This window comes from Eschrichtius robustus, chromosome 6 (assembly GCF_028021215.1).
Source record: "Eschrichtius robustus isolate mEscRob2 chromosome 6, mEscRob2.pri, whole genome shotgun sequence".
NCBI lineage: Eukaryota > Metazoa > Chordata > Mammalia > Artiodactyla > Eschrichtiidae > Eschrichtius > Eschrichtius robustus.
Window position 1 is genome coordinate 2,074,906 of NC_090829.1, and position 19,325 is coordinate 2,094,230.

Consider the following 19,325-nt stretch of genomic DNA (forward strand, 5'->3'; position numbering starts at 1 on the left):
TATGAACATAGAAAGCATTGTTAAACAATTTCAATGTACAAACAGAGCCAGTGAAAGTACATCACAGACTTGCTAATATATCAAAAAAAAAAAAAAAACAAAACTTTTTTTCTACTAGTGCTTAAATGAGAACTAAGAAACTGACACTTGGATCTGTTAACCACTCCACCCCAGCCTCCACTCTGTTCATAGTGATTGATTGAACCAGGCCAGAGGACGCAGATTCTCTGCCGGTGACTTTGGGAGGCAACGCAAAACCGCCCAGTATCAAGCAGGAATCAGGAAGGATACAGAGTTACACAGTGCAGGTGATAGACCAGCCTGTCATTATCCCATGAAACCTCCCTAATGGCTTGTGAATAGGTAAACAAAAACTTTTATTAACACTGAAAAGTGTTTCTGCCTTGGAGGCTATCATTACTGTAAAAATGTTATCTTTTTAAAAAAATTGTGTAGTTATGTCATTAAACAAGTAATAAACCACTTTTAATTTAAAGTGACATCCACAATTGAACAAATGACATTTGATACCTGAAGTGGCAGTTACACTGATACAGAATTCTCTTCTGCTAGTGCAGTGACTTTGTTGTACACTTCACTGGGCAACATGAAAGAAAAGATGCGGTCTGAGAGCATCCAGAGAGCAAGGACAAGCTTCTACACTAACTAAAGTAGAACACCTTTTGCCTTATCTTGCCACACTGTACGACAGTCCCATTTCCTTACCTCGATGTCTTGATCTGCGAAGGCAAGACAGTTATCTTTTTGACCCTTTCTTAACTGGACATGTACAGTAATCTGTTCCATAACCTTGGTGTCTTGGTTATTTGGAGTATGCAAGACAAAAGGAAAGCACCAAACGTATAGGAGAGAAAGAACAGAGCCATACTTCTGTATGTACAGAGTCTTCAGAAACTTAACCAGGGGTAAATCATTTTGACTGGGTCTTTGCCATGCAATCTTGAGTGTTCAAAGAGGAGAGAGAACTCTAGAAGCCTTTAACTGGTTTTCGGTTGCATGAAATGGCTGATTTTTAGAATTTAAAAAGTTTGTACTTCTAGGTAAGTCAGACAGTGAGGGGTATATATTGATACATATGAAAACTTCTTGGTCCTTCTTGAGTTTGAATATATTTTCAGTCCAAAAACTAAGCAGCAGTAAAAATGTTTTTTCCTTGCATTTTCAATCCCAGGAGTGCAGGTACTGGGGAATGTTTGAAGTAGCTAGAAAGTGTCTTATTGCAGCAGTGGTGACTGACCGACACCGCTGTTCTCCACGGAGCCGGGCGAGGCGCTGGGACTGTGCTCTGCTGTGTTCCCACTTGAGCTTGGGGTCAAGGGCTCATGTCCTTCAGAATTCTCCAGCATTTCCTGAATGAGAGGGGGCATCGAGCCGGGAATTTCCATTTTCAAGGTAATTACGCGTTCTGCACCTTTTCGAAAGAGATCATAGAAATCTGGTAGAGATACGGAGTCAAGGTGATAACCAGGGATCAACTTTCATCTACTTTAACAAGGGTGGGTGAAAACCGTGCTACCAGGGCCTCCCAGAGGCTCTCCTAATTTGACACCATTAAAACATTTCCACTTCATCTGCAGAAGAGCAGCAGAGATAGGATGACATACTTAAATGTGACAACTCCACACCTCTGTCAGTTTTGGGAAACAGTATCATTATATATTTACTCGACAAATTTACAAAGAGAAGCTCCTGGTAAGAGACCAGAAAGAGTATATCTTGAAGAGAGACAGTGAAAGGAGAGCAGTTCCCCACAAGTGCAGGCAGGGACCTGAGAAACAGACGTGTGGCGAACGAGATCACCCGCTCGATGTAGCACCGCGCTGCCCAGGAGGGCGGCCACTAGGTACACGCGAGTGTTTACACCCTCTAGGTTAAGTCCCGAAGGAAAAGCGGGCCTCGGCCACCTCAGCCCCACCTCAAGGGCCTGAGAGCCACGTGTGGCTGGCGGCCGCTGGATGATGCGGGTTGCAGATCGCGTCCGCTCCGTTAGCGCTGTCCAGCTAGGTACAGGGAGGGGCGGTGTGAAGTTCCACAGCCTCGCGGGTTTAAAATCAGAGACGGAGGGGACATGGGGATATATGTATATGCAGAGCTGATTCACTTTGTTATACAGCAGCAACTAGCACACCACTGTAAAGCAATTATACTCCAATAAAGATGTTAAAAAATAAAGTAAAATGAGATCAGAGACGTCACAGTGACTGACAGTGGTCAAGACTGGTGACCTGTACACTTAATCCCAGGCTAGGGATGAACTCAGGGTCTCACAGACTCCTAGAAGGAGCTCAGGGCTCAGGAACTGAAACTCCTCGTCAAACACGTTCGCTGTGCTTCTAGGCACTTCTGAAATGTCGAGTTTGTTCCCTGGCTCACCAGGCCTTCAGGGAAGGGGAGTGACAACAGCACGTCTGCTCCAGGGACGCTGCTGAGCCTTCTCGGCAGGAAAGCCCTGCTCTCACACTCAGCTGCCCTGTGGCTCCAGGCACTTCTGTAATTGCTCCAGTTGCCATATTAACTGGAAATCACTAGGCAAAAAATAGTTACACCTCTTAGGAAGGCAAGAATCCCTTTGCTTAGAGGTGCAGAAGTTAAATCTGCCTACACACTGAGAGAACAATGGCCAGACTGATGGAGAGAGATGCACAACCAGTCACGGTCACCCTAAGCACTACTCATTTTTTTCTTGAGGTTTGGGTGTTCAGGAAAAACTGGAATCAAGTTTACACAAACCAGAGCACGTATGGAAAGCTGGAATGAAATGTACAAAACGAGAAAATTAAAATGCCGGTTATATAGTATGCTCTCTTGGAAACAGTTTTTCTGATCACTCAGTCATCTGAATTTTAAAGCTTTCCTAATCTACTGAGATCACTGAGTAGGGTAAGACTTGAGGTTTTACTGTTTTTAAGGGCAGGTACTATTTAATTCCTTTCGATTCCAATGAGAAATGAATTCCAGAATAATAGCAAAAAGGCAGCTACTATCAAACATCCAGTACTATCAAACATGGCAGTACTATCAAACCCCTCCATTAAAACACGGGGTTTTAAAAAGCAATACACCGTGGTCAGGACCGCAAGTCCACCTGGTGGGTGAGGGCAGCGTGGCGGACGTACCTTTAGCACTGATGCTGCGGAGATCTGTGATTTTCATGAGGATCTTTGGAAACATGTGAGGCTTGCTGGGTCGTCTCTTTCTGATATAAATTTTTAGTGCTTCCAGCAATGGTTCTTGTAGCTTATCTACTTTTGTTGGTTCCTCAAGGTCCTGACGGTCTAGATTCCAGGAGTAAGGTATTAAACAATTAGTATCAGGACAGAAAGAGGTACACATTTGCAGGCTAGAGTTTCTGCCCAGTTCCCCTCCCTCCTTGGTTCCACTATATCGTAACCTTATTAATTCGATGGCTCAATCACATAAACAGATCTGAAGATGTGTGAAACTGCCTTAAGCAGTGATACTTGAAAATGACTGTCCACAGTTTGAAGGCTGGTTGCTTTTGTCCCTGGCGGAGAATTACTTCTCATGACCAGGAGGTGTCACTACTCAACTGAGTTAAAGGAAACCTTGAGCAGGATGGTTAAAAAGGCAAGGTCAATCAGCCCCCTAACTGATGCCAGTAACTCGTTAACCACGCATGGTTCGGCCTCCCGTGAGCCAGGAGGGGTCACTGCAAAGAAGAACCATATTTCACCCCAGCCCTCCCAAGGATGGTAGGGGGCCGACACAGTGACTTGTGATCTCAGCCCCTGAAGAGCAAACAGCACATGCCAAGTTCCTGGCTCATCCTAAAAATGTCCCGGGGCAATTTATGTTACAACAGTCTGATCCTACCTTTAAAAAGGCACCTGTGGTAACTGGAGAAATAGCATTTTGGGATTTCAGAGCAGGAAAACCCCAAATGCCTTTATTTAACTTTTAAAAATATGGAAAAATGCAACAAACTCTAAGCATGCATGCCTGGCTTTATCCACATGTCCTTTTCCATGCAAAACAACTCCAAAGAGGAGATGAGGAATTTCCCATAAATCACAAGCGTGAGCTGCTCTTGAGAGTCTTGAGGACTCTCACGAGGGTTTTCTGGGTGGCGGTACCTCCACAGATCAAGCAGATGGCGCTGAGAAGGCCTGTCTCCGTGTCGTCCATCTCCAGAGGCAGAAGCTGGCCGGCGAAGGTGAACACGAGGTCGGTCAGGGGGCCGAACCCGGCGTTGTGCATCTGGGTTCGATTCAGGGTCAGGCCGTCCGAAAACGTCATGGTGTCTTGCTCTGGGGTATACCTGGTGCAGATTCTCAGAATCTGGAAGAAAACAACCACGTCTGCATCATCAAAGCGAGCCTGGCCCGGCGGCCTTCATCGGATCAGGGCAGGAAATCACGGGAAGATTTCCGAGGAGCTCTGGCAGCACACGAGTCTCTGCCCACCCCCCCCTCGGGGGTGAACGTCTGTTCCAGCTCTTCCCTCAAAAGACCACAGAAGTCAAAACATGGCTAAAGTTCTTTAGGGAATAATAAATAGGACACAGAATTTGAGAAATATCTGTTTATGCTAAAAGTAATTCATCTGACTCAAATAAACATTTACTGAGTACCTACTTATGTCCCAGGCACTGTGCCAGGTGCTTATAAAAAGAGGAAGAAGATTCTATTCTTTTTTTTTTTTTTTTTAAAGAGCTTACAGTCTACCAAAAAAGAAGGCCACTATTTACCACTTATTAAATGCCTGGTGTATATCAAGTGTTACACGTGCTCTCCATTCACAACCTTCTGAAGAACTCGGTGAGGTGAATACGTTTCTTATTTTATAGACGAGGGGCCGGAGGCTCAGAAAGGCTAGGCCAGATGCCCAGCACCACACAGCTGAGACGTGGCTGACTCTGATGTATTCCAAGTGGGACTCCTGCTGGGACGCCCCTGATCATGCAGCCCCAGACGACGGTGACCCACGGGGCAGGAGCGGAACAAGCAAGGTGCCAGGGCGCTGGCAGAGGGGGCGCTTGGGCACAGCCGGCAGGAAGCCACGGGCAGGTCCACGGACAGGAGGTGGCCTGTCAGCTCAGCCCGGAAGTCTGGTGGGTTTCTCTGGAAAAGCGGCCTGGGCCTCCTGCCACATCTGCCAGCCCCGCCCGACACGCCCTCGGTCTGTAACCCTGCGGCCCGCGGTCACCGCACCGCCCGCCCAACCCCCAGCGCCTGTCAGGGCTCTGCGCACCCCGCAGCGCTGATCTGCCCAGAGCCGCAGCGCTGATCTGCCCAGAGCCGCAGCGCTGCACCAACCGGGCCTCCACGCTGGACTCTCCCTCACAGGAGGCCTCAGAGCTGCCGAACAAGTTAACCCCGCCTGGACCCAGCAGGCTGGGGGAGCTGAGAATTTCTCCCAGATGCTCATGTGACTGGGTGTGGTCCCCACGGAGGTCAGCCTAGAGGACACTGCCACCAGGGGCTCCAGGCCCTTCCTGTCCCATGGCGTGGCAGAGGGCCGGCCCCTGAGAACGCCCGTGCCCGCTCCCCGTGATCCCACCAGGGCTCCCGAAAGGAGAACTTCTGCCGAATCTTGCATCGTCTCAGGGAAGTGCCGGGGGTTTGGGGCAAGGACGCTTCCGGTGGGGAAGCCCTTGCAATCTGAAGGGCAATGTGGGTGCAGGAGCCTCACGGCCACTGGACCACAGCAACCAGGGAGGGGCCAGGCCGCTGCAGGGAAGGGCCAGATGCTCCCGCGCCGTGGCTCTGTGTCCCCCCAATCCCCGGGAAGACGCAGACAGGCAGGACTCCAGCGTGGACGCCCCGTGGAGGGAGGCCGTGGCGGCCCTGCTGATGAGAAGGTCTGCTGCTGCGCCTTCCCGGTCAGAAGACGTCTGAGAGCAGCAGATGGCCATGAGCACGCCCCACCCAGGGCAGCAACAGCTGATACGGGGCAGATCGCCGACCACACGGGGCCGTGCCTAGTGCTTCTAACCGCGACGTAACTTCTGTGTCAACCCACGAGGCAGACGCTACTGCCACCCCATCCTACAGGCAGGGCACAAACCCCAGCAGCTTGTCCTGGGTCACGTGAGTCCCAGGAGGCATCGCGTGCTTGGGGCCTGTGCTCTCCACCTCTGCTCCCGGCAGCCAGCCTCGGGGCTCCTCAGGCCACCACCCAAGCCCAGGCGTCCCTCTCGGGGAGGTGACCTCTGGCCCTGCCGAGGGCCTCCTGCAGCTCCCAGCCCGGGGGGGGGCTCTTCACAGGACCTACCAGGCTCGCAGCGGCGCGTGCCCAGCGGCCTGGAAAGAGAACGTCGCACAGCCTTCGCGTTCCGTGGGAGGGCTTGGGCGGAACCAGGATCTGCGCTCAGGCTTCGCGTGCCCGGCACGTGGCCCTTTGCAGCCCAGGCGTGAATGCGCGTGGTTATCAAAGCACCACAGAGACTCCTTCCCTGGACGGGACCACCTGCACCTCTCGGACACTTGTCCAGGGACGCCCCCCCCACCCCGGGGCTCAGCCGTTCCCTCTGGGTCCCTCTGGCCGGCCTGTGGCCCTTCACCTTGGTGGCCGACGGGGCCTGAAGCCACGCCAGCGTCAGAGCAGCAGAGGGACCCGGACGTCGTCGGGCACGAGCCTTCGCTCCCTCGGAGGCCCGAGAGCACACGCGTGACCACACGCGTGAAGGTGCCGGCAGAGACTCCCAACCCCGGGCCCAAGGTCCCTCAGCGCCTGGAGAGGCGCCCGGAGCATGGCCTTGGCGGGAGTCACCGCGTGCTCGGCGTTTAGGGGCTCGGAACCTCTACACATGCTTCCAGGTTGGATCAAACAGGCAGCTAACCTCTGCAGTTTCGGGCACGAGCGCCGCGCCCGCCGGGGTGGAAGAGCCGGGTCTGGGGGCGAGGCGACTGCGAGCCGCCCGCGGCTCCCCCGAAACCCGAGCCCAGACGGCAGTGCACGCGGCGCCCACTCCACGTGGCAGGGCTTTCCTCCTCACAAGCTGATAAATACGTGGACTCTGATGAAGCAGTGAAACCCCGTCCTGTTGCCCTTCGCCCTACAAAGTTCAAAGCCAACACCAGGCATAAACGGGCATCCAGCGGGGAGGGCCTGGGGCTGGGCCAGGCCGCCCGGGGGACAAACCCCGGAGCTCCGGCTTGTCACACTAAAGGCAAACGCCAGCAGCCGCTGCCAAGCGCTGCTCCAGGAAAAATCGCCCTTCGTTTGAAAGGAGGGGGTTTGGTCTGGGAGGTGGAGCACGCGGGCCCCACGAGGTGCGTAAGAACAGGCCCAGCCAAGTCGACCCTCCAAAGGAGGGGCGCGGCGGACACACAGAGCCCGCTGATGGGCAAGGCTGACCCTCCTCAGGGCACGACGCCCCTCCCCCGCCCCCAGGGACGCCGAGGGTCGCCCACTGCCTGCCGGGGCCGCGGACCAGGGGGCCGCGGGTCTGAGCACGGGGCGCGGGGCGCAGGGGCTCCGTCCGCTTCTGTCCTTCCGCCTCGGCAGCCGGACCCGCCGCTCAGCACGGTCACCAGGGCGCCTGGGCCTCGCAGCCATCCCCCGGGCGAGCGGTCCTCTCCAGGCCCCGGGACCGCCCCTTCTCCCCGCGGCCCCGCCCCCGCCCGCACCAAAGCCTGTGCGCGGGCCGCTCCCTCGCCCTTCACGCTTCTCCGCTGGCCTGCACGCAGGAGACTCTTCTATTCAGGGCTCAGCTCAATGTCACCTCGTCAGGGAGCAGGGAACACGTGTCCTAAAAACCATTACTTTGTATCACTCCACCCCATTTTTTTCGAAATAGGAAATACAGTGGTTTAAAAATTGAGGCACAGGGCTTCCCTGGTGGCGCAGTGGTTGAGAATCTGCCTGCCAATGCAGGGGACACGGGTTCAAGCCCTGGTCTGGGAAGATCCCACATGCCACGGGGCAACTAAGCCCGTGAGCCACAACTACTGAGCCTGCGCGTCTGGAGCCTGTGCTCCGCAACAAGAGAGGCCGTGATAGTGAGAGGCCCGTGCACCGCGATGAAGAGTGGCCCCCGCTTGCCGCGACTAGAGAAAGCCCTCGCACAGAAACGAAGACTCAACACAGCCAAAAATAAATAAATAAATAAATAAATAAAACACATTTAAAAACAAACAAAAATTGAGGCACAACACGTGTGGTGGTTTTAACACATTCTCTGCTCGCACTCCCTCTGGGGAGCAGAGCTTCAGTCTCCTCCCCTGGAGACGGGGCTGGACCAGCACCTGACCCGCAGGCAGGATGCAGGGCAGTGAGGGCAGGTCAAAAGGCCACAAGGCCACGGGAGGCATGGCCCCGCTTGCCTGCTCTCCCCAATCTCCTGTCCTGGGGAGGCTGGCTGACGTGTCACTGGGACGTGCACGTAGCCCCCGGGGAGGTCCATGCGGCCAGGAGCCTAGCTCTCCGGTCAACAGTGGCACCAGCCTGCCGGGCAGGTGTGCTGAGCCGGCCCGGAAGCAGCCCATCTAGCCCCAGTCAGGCCTTCAGATGAGGCGGCCTGCAATGTCGCCACGGCAACCTTGGAAAGCCCCTGGCAGACCCACCCGGCTCGTGGCCAGCAAGGAACTGTGTAACACTGTTTTAAGTGGCTCAGTTTGGGGCAGCCTGCTACACGGCAATAGGTCACTAACACAACGTACTTGCTGCAGGTCGTGTGCACAGCCTGACACACACAAAACTGGATGTATTCCCCAAGTGGGTGCCGGCGTGAGCATCACCAGATCACAGCACCCACAGTTCTGGCGTCCACAGGCACCCTTGGCCTTTCCCGATGAACCCTCCTCCCCAAGAGGCACCATTATCTTAACTTGTGTTCCTATCAATTAGTTCCGCCTGAACTTGAACTTTGGGTGAATTGAATCACAGTCTAGTCTGGCTTCTGTTCCCTCCACGTGGCGGCTGGGAGATTCCCCGTGCTGGCTCGTGGGGCAGGCACCTTTTTCATTGCTGTGTGATATTCCACAACCGATCCCTCGCCCTGCTTTACGTTCCTCATAGCAGCTTTGTTCTCTGAGCTTACGGATCCCCCCTCCCCCCCCCCCCCCCAGGAGATGAGCTTCTAGCAGGAGACCACTCTTTATCTGTCCTGCCCCTTGCTGTTTCCTTGGCACCTAAGGCAGGGTGGTCCACACAGCAGGTGATGAATGAATACTTACCCACTTATTAAGGAAATCCCCTGAAAGGGGCTTACACAATCCAGAGATTTCTAAATTTTTCAGCGAAGGAGAAAACTCCAGTCGCTCACCGATCTTGTTCTCTTTATTAACTGTGTTTGGCAATCTGGGGGCAGGTCCTGATCTGATTTGACTGTTTACCCTCCAGTGCTTGTGGGAATGTTGATGTGCCATAATAATACCAACTGCATACACAGAGCTGTGCCTGGTCGTCTTCCCCGGCAGTACATGTACCTGCAGCGATGACCACGTGGGAACAAGGTGTCTCCCCAGGGGACCTGCCACCAGCCTGCCATTCCTGAGAAGGAAACGCATGTGCTAGGAGCACAACTCTCCTCGCTGTACAGCTTCTGAGACCACTGCTCAGGGAGCCACTGCTTACATGTTACGGGAAGTATGCTGACTTAAATTTAACAATAAATACATTGCTAGAGCCCGGGTTCCTGGCCGCTGGCTTGGCCCTGCGGCTCCCCGCCTGCCCCCTGTGCCTGAGCAGTTATTTAAGAGTTGGCTGGAGACAAGATGGTGGAGTAGAAGGGCCTGAGCTCACCTCCTCTCATGAAAACTCCAAAATCACAACTAACTGCTGAACAACCAGTTACAAACCCATTGACCAAACAGACTGGAAACTACCAAAAAAAGATATTCTACACCCAGAGACAGACGAAACCACAACGAGACAGTAGGAGGGGCACTTTCACGATATAATCAACTCCCATAACTGTTGGGGGGGGGGGCGACACACAAATTGGAAAATAATTATTTCGCAGAGGTTCTCCCAGAGGAGTGAGAGTTCTGAGCCCCATGTCAGGCTCCCCAGCCTGGGGGTCTCGCATCAGGAGGAGGAGCCCCAGAGCATCTGGCTTTCAAGGCCAGTGGGGCTTGAATGCAGGAGTTCCACAGGACTGAGGGAAACAGTGGCTCCACTCTTGGAGGGCACACACAAGGCTTCACGTGCACTAGGGCCCAGGACAAAGCAGTGCCTCCGTAAGAGCCTGGATCAGACCGACCTGCAGGTCTTGGAGGGTCTCTTGAGGAGGAGGGGGTCGGGTGTGGCTCAATGTGGGGAAAAGGACACTGGTGACAGAGGTACTGGGAATATTCATCAGCGTGAGCTCTCCTGGAGGCCGCCATTTTGGCAGAGACCTGGCCCCACCCAACAGCCTGGAGGCTCCAGTGCTGGGATGCCTCAGGCCAAACAACAAGCAAAACAGGAACACAGCCCCACCCATCAGCAGATAGGCTGCCTAAAGTCACCCTGAGCCCACTGATGCCTCTAGACACGCCCCTTGACACGGCCCTGCCCACCAGAGGGACAAGACCCAGCCCCACCCACCAGAATGCAGGCACCGGTCCCTCCCACCAGGAAGCCTGCACAAGCCCCTGGACCAACCTTACCCACCAGGGGGCAGACACTAGAAGCAGGAGGAGCTACTATCCTGCAGCCTGAGAAACAGAGAACAAACACAGAAAGTTAAGACAAAATGAGATGGCAGAGGAATATGTCCCAGACGAGAGAACAAGATAAAACCCCAGAAGAACAACTAAGTGAGGTACAGACAGCTAATCTTCCTGAAAATGAATTCAGAGTAATGATGGAAAAGATGATCTAAGATCTCAGGAAAAAAATGGAGACACAGACTGGTGAGCTACAAGAAATGTTTACAAAGAACCAGAAAATTTAAAAAACAAACAGAGATGAACAGTACAATACCGAAATGAAAAATACACTAAGATGAACCAATAGCAGAATGACTGAGGCAGAAGAATGAATAAGTGACCTGGAAAACAGAATAGTGGAAATCACTGCCGTGGAACAGAATAAAGAATGAAAAGAAATGAGGACAGTCTAAGTGACCTCTGGGACAACTTTAAATGTGCCAACATTCACATTATAGGGGTCTCAGAAGGAGAAAAGAGAGAGAAGGGCCTGAAAAAATATTTAAGAGGTAATACCTGAAAACTTCCCTAACATGAGAAAGGAAGCACCCACTCAAGTCCAGGAAGCACAGAGAGTCCCAGGCAGGATAAACCCAAGGAGCAACACACCGAGACACATACTAATCAAACTGACAAAAATTAAAGACAAAGAGAAAATATTAAAAGCAACAAGGGAAAAGCAACAAATAACATACAAGGGAATCCCCATAAGGTTATCACCTGACTTTCCAGCAGAAACTGTGCAGGCCACAAGGGGGGCGGAGGGGCATGATATATTTAAAGTGATGAAAGGGAAAAACCTACAATCAAGAATACTTTACCCAGCAAGGCTCTCATTCAGATTTGATGGAGAAATCAAAAGCTTTACAGACAGGCAAAAGCTAAGAGAACTCAGCACCACCAGACCAGCACTGCAACAAATGCTGAAAGAACTTCTCTAGGCGGAAAAGACCACAACTAGAAACAAGAAAATTAGGAATGGAAAAGCTCACCTGTGTAAAGGCAAACATACAGTAAAGGTAGGAAATCATCCACACACAAATATGATATCAAAACCAGCAATCGTGAGAAGAGCACAAATGCAGGATATTGGAAATGCACTGAAATGAAAAGACCAGCAACTTAAAACAATCTTGTTTATATATAGACAACTACATTAAAACCTCACGGTTAACTGCAAACCGAAAATCTACAACAGATACACACACAAAAAAGAAAAAGGAATCCAAACACAACACTAAAGTTAGTCATCAAATCACAAGAGAACAAAGAGGAAGGGAAGAAAAAAAGACATACAAAAACAAATCCAAAACAAGTAACAAAGTAGCAAAAAGAACATACATATTGTTAATTACCTTAAACATAAACGGATTAAATGCTCCAACCAAAAGACACAGATTGGCTGAATGGTTACAAAAACAAGACCCATATATATACTGTCTACAAAGGCCCACCTTCAGATCTAGGGACACATACAGACTGAAAGTGAGGGAATGGAAAAAGGTATTCCATGAGAATGGAAATCAAAAGAAAGCTGGAGTAGCTATACTCATATCAGATAAAACAGACTTTCAAATAAAGACTGTTATGAGAGGGACTTCCCTGGTGGCGCAGTGGTTAAGAGTCCACCTGGCGATGCAGGGGACATGGGTTCGAGCCCTGGTCTGGGAAGATCCCACATGCCACGGAGCAACTAAGCCCGTGCGCCACAACTACTGAGCCTGCACTGTAGAGCCCGTGAGCCACAACTACTAACCCACCTGCTGCAACTACTGAAGCCCGTGCGCCTAGAGCCTGTGCTCTGCAACAAGACGAAGCCACCGCAATGAGAAGCCTGCACACCACAACGAAGAGTAGCCCCCGCTCGCCACAACTAGAGAAAGCCTGCGCGCAACAACGAAGACCCAATGCAGCCAAAAATAAATCAATAAAATAAATTTATATAAAAAAAAGAATATTACAAGAGACAAAAAAAGACACTACGTAATGATCAAGGGATCAATCCAAGAAGACGATATAACAATTGTAAATATATATGCACCAAACATTAAGAGCACCTCAATATATAAGGCTAACAGCCACAAAGGGAGAAATTGACAGTAACACAATAATAGTGGGAGACCATAACACCCCAGTTTCAGCAATGGACAGATCATCTAGACAGAAAAGCAATAAGGAAACACAGGCCTTAAATGACACTTTAGACCAGATGGACTTAATTGATATTTAGAGAGCATTTCATCCAAAAGCAGAATACACATTTTTCTCATGTGCACATGGAACATTCTCCAGGACTGACCACATGCTGGGCCACAAAGCAAGCCTCGGTGAATTTAAGATAACTGAAATTGTATAAAGCATCTTTTCCGAGCACAGTGCTATGAGATTAGAAATCAATTCCAAGAAAAAAAACTGTAAAAAAACACAAACACATGGAGACTAAACAGTATGCTATTAAACAACCAATGGATCACTGAAGAAATGAAAGAGAAAATCAAAAATATCTAGAGACAAATGAAAACAAAAGCATAACAATCCAAAACCTATGGGATGCAACAAAAGCAGTTCTAAGAGGGAATTTTATAGCTATATAATCTTACCTCAGGAAATAAGAAAAATTTCAAATAAAAACTTAACCCTACACCTAAAGCAATTAGAGCAAATAAAGAACAAACAAAACCCTAAGTTAGTAGATGGAAAGAAATCATAAAGATCAGAGCAGAAATAAATGAAATAGAGATGAAGAAAACAACAGAAAAGATCAATGAAGCTAAAAGCTGGCTATCTGAAAAGATAAACAAAACTGATAAACCTTTAGCCAGTCTCATCAAAAAGGGAGAGGGTTCAAATCAATAAAATTAGAAATGAGAAAGGAGAAGTTACAATGGACACCACAGAAATACAAACGATCATAAGAGACTACTGCAAGCCGACTGTATGCCAATAAAGTGGGCAACCTGGAAGAAATGGACAAATTCTTAGAAAGGTTCAATCTCCCAAGACTGAACCAGGAAGAAATAGGAAATATGAACAGACCAATCAAAAGTACTGAAATTGAAACTGTGATTAAAAAACTCCCAACAAACAGAAGTCCAGGACCAGACGGCTGCACAAGTGAATTCTACTAAACATTCAGAGCAGAGTTAACACCTACCCTTCTGAAACTGTTCCAAAAAATTGCAGAGGAAGGAACACTCCCCAACTCATTCTATGAGGCCACCAATCACCCTGATACCAAAACCAGACAAAGATACCACCAAAAGAAAAAAATTACAGGCCAGAATCACTGATAAACATAGATGCAAAAATCCTCAACAAAATACTAGCAAACCATACACCATGATCAAGTGGGATTTATCCCAAGGATGCAACAAGGATTCTTCAATATCCGCAAATCAATCAGTGTGATACACCATACTAACAAACAAGAATAAAATCCATACGATCATCTTAACAGATGCAGAAAAAGCTTTTGACAAAATTCAACACCCATTTATGACAAAAACTCTGCAGAAAGTGGGCAGAGAGGGAACCTACCTCAACATAATAAAGGCCATATATGACAAAACCACAGCAAACATCACTCTCAATGGTGAAAAGTTGAAAGCACTTCCTCTAAGATCAGGAACAAGACAAGGCTGTCCACTCTCGCCACTTTTATTCAACACAGTTTTGGAAGTCCTAGCCACGACTATCAGAGAAGAAAAAGAAATAAAAGGAATCCACATTGCAAAAGAAAGTTAAACTGTCACTGTTTGCAGATGACATGATACTACACATAAAAAATCCTAAAGAGGTTACCAGAAAACTCCTAGAGCTCATCAATGAATCTGGTAAGGTTGCAGGATACAAAATTAATACACAGAAATCTCTTGCATTTCTTAAGAACGGAAGATCAGAAAGAGAAATTAAGGAAACGATCCCACTTATTGTTGCAATAAAAAAGAATAAAATATCTAGGAATAAACCTACCTAAGGAGGCAAAAGACCTGTACCCTGAAAACTATAAGACACAGATGAACAAAATTGAAGATGACACAAACAGATGGAAAGATACACCATGTTCTTGGATTGGAAGAATCAATACTGTCAAAATGAATATACTACCCAAGGCAATCTACAGATTCAACCCAATCCCTATTAAATTACCAATGGCATGTTTCACAGAACTACAACAAAAAAAAAATCTTAAAATTTGTATGGAAACACATAAGACCCCGAATGGCCAAAGCAATCCTGAGAAAGAAAAATGGAGCTGGAAGAATCAGGCTCCCTGTCCTCAGACTATACTACAAAGCTACAGTAATCAAGACAATATGGTAATGGCACAAAATCAGAAATATAGATCAATGGAACAGGATAGAAAGCACAGAAATCAACCCATGCTCCTATGGTCAATTAATCTATGACAAAGGAGGCAAGACTATATGATGGAGAAAAGACAGTCTCTTCAATAAGCGGTGCTGGGAAAACTGAACAGCTACATGTCAAAGAATGAAATTAGAACACTCCCCAACACCATACACAAAAATAAACTCAAAATGGATTAAAGACCTAAATGTAAGACCAGATACTATAAAACTCTTAGAGGAAAACATAGGAAGAGCACGCTTGGACATAAATCACAGCAATATCTTTTTGGATCCACTTCCTAGTGTAATGAAAATAAAAATAAAAATAAACAAATGGGACCTAACTAAATTTAAAAGCTTTTGCACAGCAAAGGAAACCATAAACAAAACAAAAAAACCATTTTCTCCCACAGAATGGGAGAAAATATTTGCAATCAAAGTGACCGACAAGGGGTTAATCTGCAAAATATACAAACAGCGCAGGCAGCTCAATATCAAAAAAACAACAGAATAAAAAAATGAGAAAACCTAAATAGACATTTCTTCCAAAAGACATACAGATGGCCAAAAAGCACATGAAAAGATGCTCAACATCACTAATTATTAGAGAAATGCAAATCAAATTACAATGAGATATCACCTCACACCGGTCAGAATGGCCATCATCAAAAAGTCTACAAACAATAAATGCTGCAGAGGGTGTGGAGAAAAGGGAACCCTCTTGCACTGTTGGTGGGAATGTAAACTGATACAGCCACTATGGAGAACAGTATGCAGGTTCCTTAAAAAACTAAAAATAGAACTACCATATGACCCAGCAACCCCACTCCTAGGTGTATATCCTCAGAAAACTACCGTTTAAAAAGATGCATGCACCCCTATGTTCATAGCAGCACTATTTACAATAGCCAGGACATGGAAACAACCTAAATGTCCAACGACAGAGGAATGGATAAAGAAGATGTGGTACATACATACAGTGGAATATTACTCAGCAGAAAAAGGAATGAAATAATGCCATTTGCAGCAACATGATGCACCTAGAGATTATAGACTATACTTACTAAATGAAGCAAGTCACACAGAAAAAGACAAGTATCATATGATATCACTTAAATGTGGAATCTAAAAAAAATGATACAAATGAACCTATTTACAGAACAGAAACAAGACTCACAGACTTCGAAAACAAACTTATGGTTACCAAAGGGGAAAGGTGGGGGAAAGGATAAATTAGTAGGAGTTTGGTAGTAACATATACACACTACTATATATAAAATAGATAATCAACAAGGACCTACTGTATAGCACAGGGAATTCTACTCAATATTCTGTAATGACCTATATGGGAAAAGAATCTGAGAAAGAGTGGATAGATATATATGTATAACTGTACACCTGAAACTAACACATGGTAAATCAACTGTACTCCAATATAAAATAAAACATCAAAAAAAAATTTTAGTAATATATTTTAGTTAACCTAACAGATCCAACCTACTGTTTTAACAACATCAAGAATCACCAAGGAGATATTTCGTATTATTAAACACGAAGTCTGAAACCACGTACTTCCTTTACCACCACAGCACGCAGACCGGCTGCACTCCAGCACAGCCCCAGACAGCGGCGTGTGGGCGTCTGTGTACACACCTACACGTGCAGACACACATGTCCATGAACGTGCACAGAGACGCTCTGGGCTTAGCGGCGACGATGGTGGCGAGGAGGAGGATGGCGGCTACGGTAAAGGAGCTCTTCCTAGGTGCCAGGTACTGAGCCAAGTGCTTCCCGTGCACTAACCCCATCCGCTGTCCCTTACTGGGGAGGAGCTACCGTCACACCCACTTCAGCGGGGCTGCTCGGAGGGGCAGAGCCGGGGTGTGAGCTCGGGAGTCCGGTCCCAGCACGCCCACCTCGCAGGGACTGCTCAGTACCCCGAGGCCGGCAGGCTGTGGCTTTTCTCACAGGGACCCTGGATCCTGCAACAGCACAGGCAGCTGGGCCTCCGAGAGCAGAGCTGGCCCCTCTCAGACCAGGGTCCTGTCTCCACCGAGTCCCTGGGGGGACAGGTTCACGCAGGAACAGCCCTCCCTGGCGGGGCCCCAGGGCCACAGATGGTGCTGGAAGCCCGGCAGGGCAGTCACCGCTGCGTGGCCAGGAGCGAGGCACGGGTGGATGGCGGAGGGGAGGGCGGGCGGACCCCTTGGGACTGTCAACCAGACCCGCCCCCGCCCAGGCCTCCTCGGCCTGTCCTGCAGGAGACACAGCACAGGCGCTGGTGGCCACGGGGGCCGCACGCGGCCAGGCCTGGTGACCCGGGACTTTCCTTCCTAGGGGCTGAGCACAGCTGCAGCCCGTGTGCGCCCACCCTTGCGCCTCGCGGGCCCACTCCTGCCACACGCCCGTGGCTTCGCTGAGAAGCCACCTCTACCGTCAGCCAGTTGATATCCTCACTCAAGAGATGCTCTTTGACGTTGTGCATTTTTCAGGATCTTGTGCCTTTGCTACAAATTTTTGGACATGAACTTGTCTGGGGCCAAATAAGTGTTCCTTCTGCCTGTCTCATCTGACTGCAGATCCTGCCCTGCCCCCGCTAGGGCTTCTCCCCTCTGCACGCCGACCCCACACTGCACCCTGAGAGGCCAGTGGGAGCAGTGGAAAGGTCTCCCGACTCCCGGCCCAGAGCCCGGACTCCGCCCTGCGTGCCCTGCCGACCCCGTCCCTGCTTTCACTGCCGAGCCCCCCACCTGATCCACGCTCCACCAGGGCCGCGTGAGCCCGCAGAAGGGCCTCCCCTGGTTGACTCGCATTCCTATCGTACACACGGGTACACTGAGGCCAGGAGGGGTCACGGAAAGTGGCTCCTGTCCTTCCCAAGTCCCCCGAGGGCAAAGGGAGGAGGACTGCCGGGTTCCGAGTCAGCGAGAGACGCGGGGAGACGGCTGCTGGGGCCCGAGCGGGGCCCCGATCCCTGCACCGCTGCCGCTGCGGCAACACGGCCCTCCCCACCCGAGGCCCTCGCAGCGTCCTCTCACCCGTCCTCTCCCGAAGGGCCGCAGGGGAGGGAGTCACGAACGGCCGCCACCTGGCAACCAGACAAAAGGAGGACCAAGAAGCAGGCACAGGCCACAGCCAGAGCGTCGGGAGGTCCCAGGCCCCGCGGTGGCCGTGCGGCACAGGCTCAGGACCCCACGGTCGCGGTGCTGCCACGTGGCAGCGTCCAGCGGCTCAGGTGAAACTCGCGCTCGGCACTCGTGAGGACACACCGGCGCCCCGTCGTTCACTGCTCCCAGAACTCATCCCTACATCGTGACCCACGGGCAAGCTGCCCCTCACGCTGGGGGCCGGGCGGGCTCTGTCCCCAGGCCCAGTCCCTGCTTGTGCTTCTAGGGCCTCAGAGCTGCAATGCCTCTCGTGCCACTGGCGTGCGGCCCAGCACTCAGGTGACTCACCTGGTCTGCAGCTCCTCCTGTAAAACGGCTGAGTCTCCACCCCCAGCCCACCCTGTCACGTGCGGCTCAGATGAGCTGAGGTTTGCAAACTCGACAGCGTGTGGGTACGTGACACATTTTGGTTTTTTGGGTTTTTTTGGCCGTGTGGCTTGCAGGATGTTAGCTCCCCAAGCAGGGATGGAACCCGTGCCCCCCGCAGTGGAAGAATAGAGTCCTAACCACTGGACCGCCAGGGCAGTCCCAGTATGTGACAGATTAATTCTGCTCTGATGTTTCATGTTTTCTGAATGTTCCTAGGTCCATCCAAGACCCTCCGATTTCATGAGAAGAAAAGTATCACAGATACTCTCGGGGCCCCCGGCCCCTGTAGGTTACAGAGTCGCCGTTACCACTCCTCCTAAGACCCGGCTCCCAGGGAAAAGACACACAAACATTCGCGCTTCCTGCGCAACTGCCCCATCCTGAGCCCCCTCTCCTCCCGAGAGGGACGGTGGCAGGCGTGCGTGCGTGTCTCTAATTACAGTTCCTGTATTTGCTTTGCAGAACTGTTTATACCCAAAGCTATGAAGGACGTAATAAAAAGAAAAACCTACGCTTTTAAAGCACCTCAAAAGCTCATCTTACCTTCCCTACTACGTTCTGACCCATCCGTGGGGGCTGCCCCCCACCTCCTCCAGAGGCCCAGCACACACTTGCCCAGGCGGGACACGCCCCTGCCACCTCTAATGCTTCCTCGCCCGGGGAAACCAGCCCAGCCGCCCGATGACACCGGCACTGGGGCCGAGGCCTGCAGAGGCCGGGCTGGGACAGGCCTCACCCCTCCAGGGCCCTGGAGCCACAGTGTGGCACTGAAGGGCTTTGGGGCCCTTTCCCAGGCCACGCAGAGGGGCGCCCACACT

The 19,325-nt window shown here is 50.3% G+C and overlaps 1 protein-coding gene across 5 annotated transcripts in view; it reads right to left on the reverse strand.

The window, feature by feature from the left end:
* Positions 1 to 72: 72 nt before the first annotated feature.
* Positions 73 to 19,325, reverse strand: part of RARB (retinoic acid receptor beta) — a 682,530-nt gene continuing 663,277 nt past the window's right edge. For all 5 annotated transcript variants that reach the window (XM_068547291.1, XM_068547293.1, XM_068547296.1 and 2 more), the window contains 3 exons: positions 4,116 to 4,320; positions 3,138 to 3,296; positions 73 to 1,432 (listed from right to left, as the gene is read on the reverse strand). In XM_068547291.1, coding sequence (XP_068403392.1) covers positions 1,236 to 1,432; positions 3,138 to 3,296; positions 4,116 to 4,320 — 561 coding nt within the window. In that variant the 3' untranslated portion in view covers positions 73 to 1,235. The remainder of the gene's footprint in view (positions 1,433 to 3,137; positions 3,297 to 4,115; positions 4,321 to 19,325) is intronic.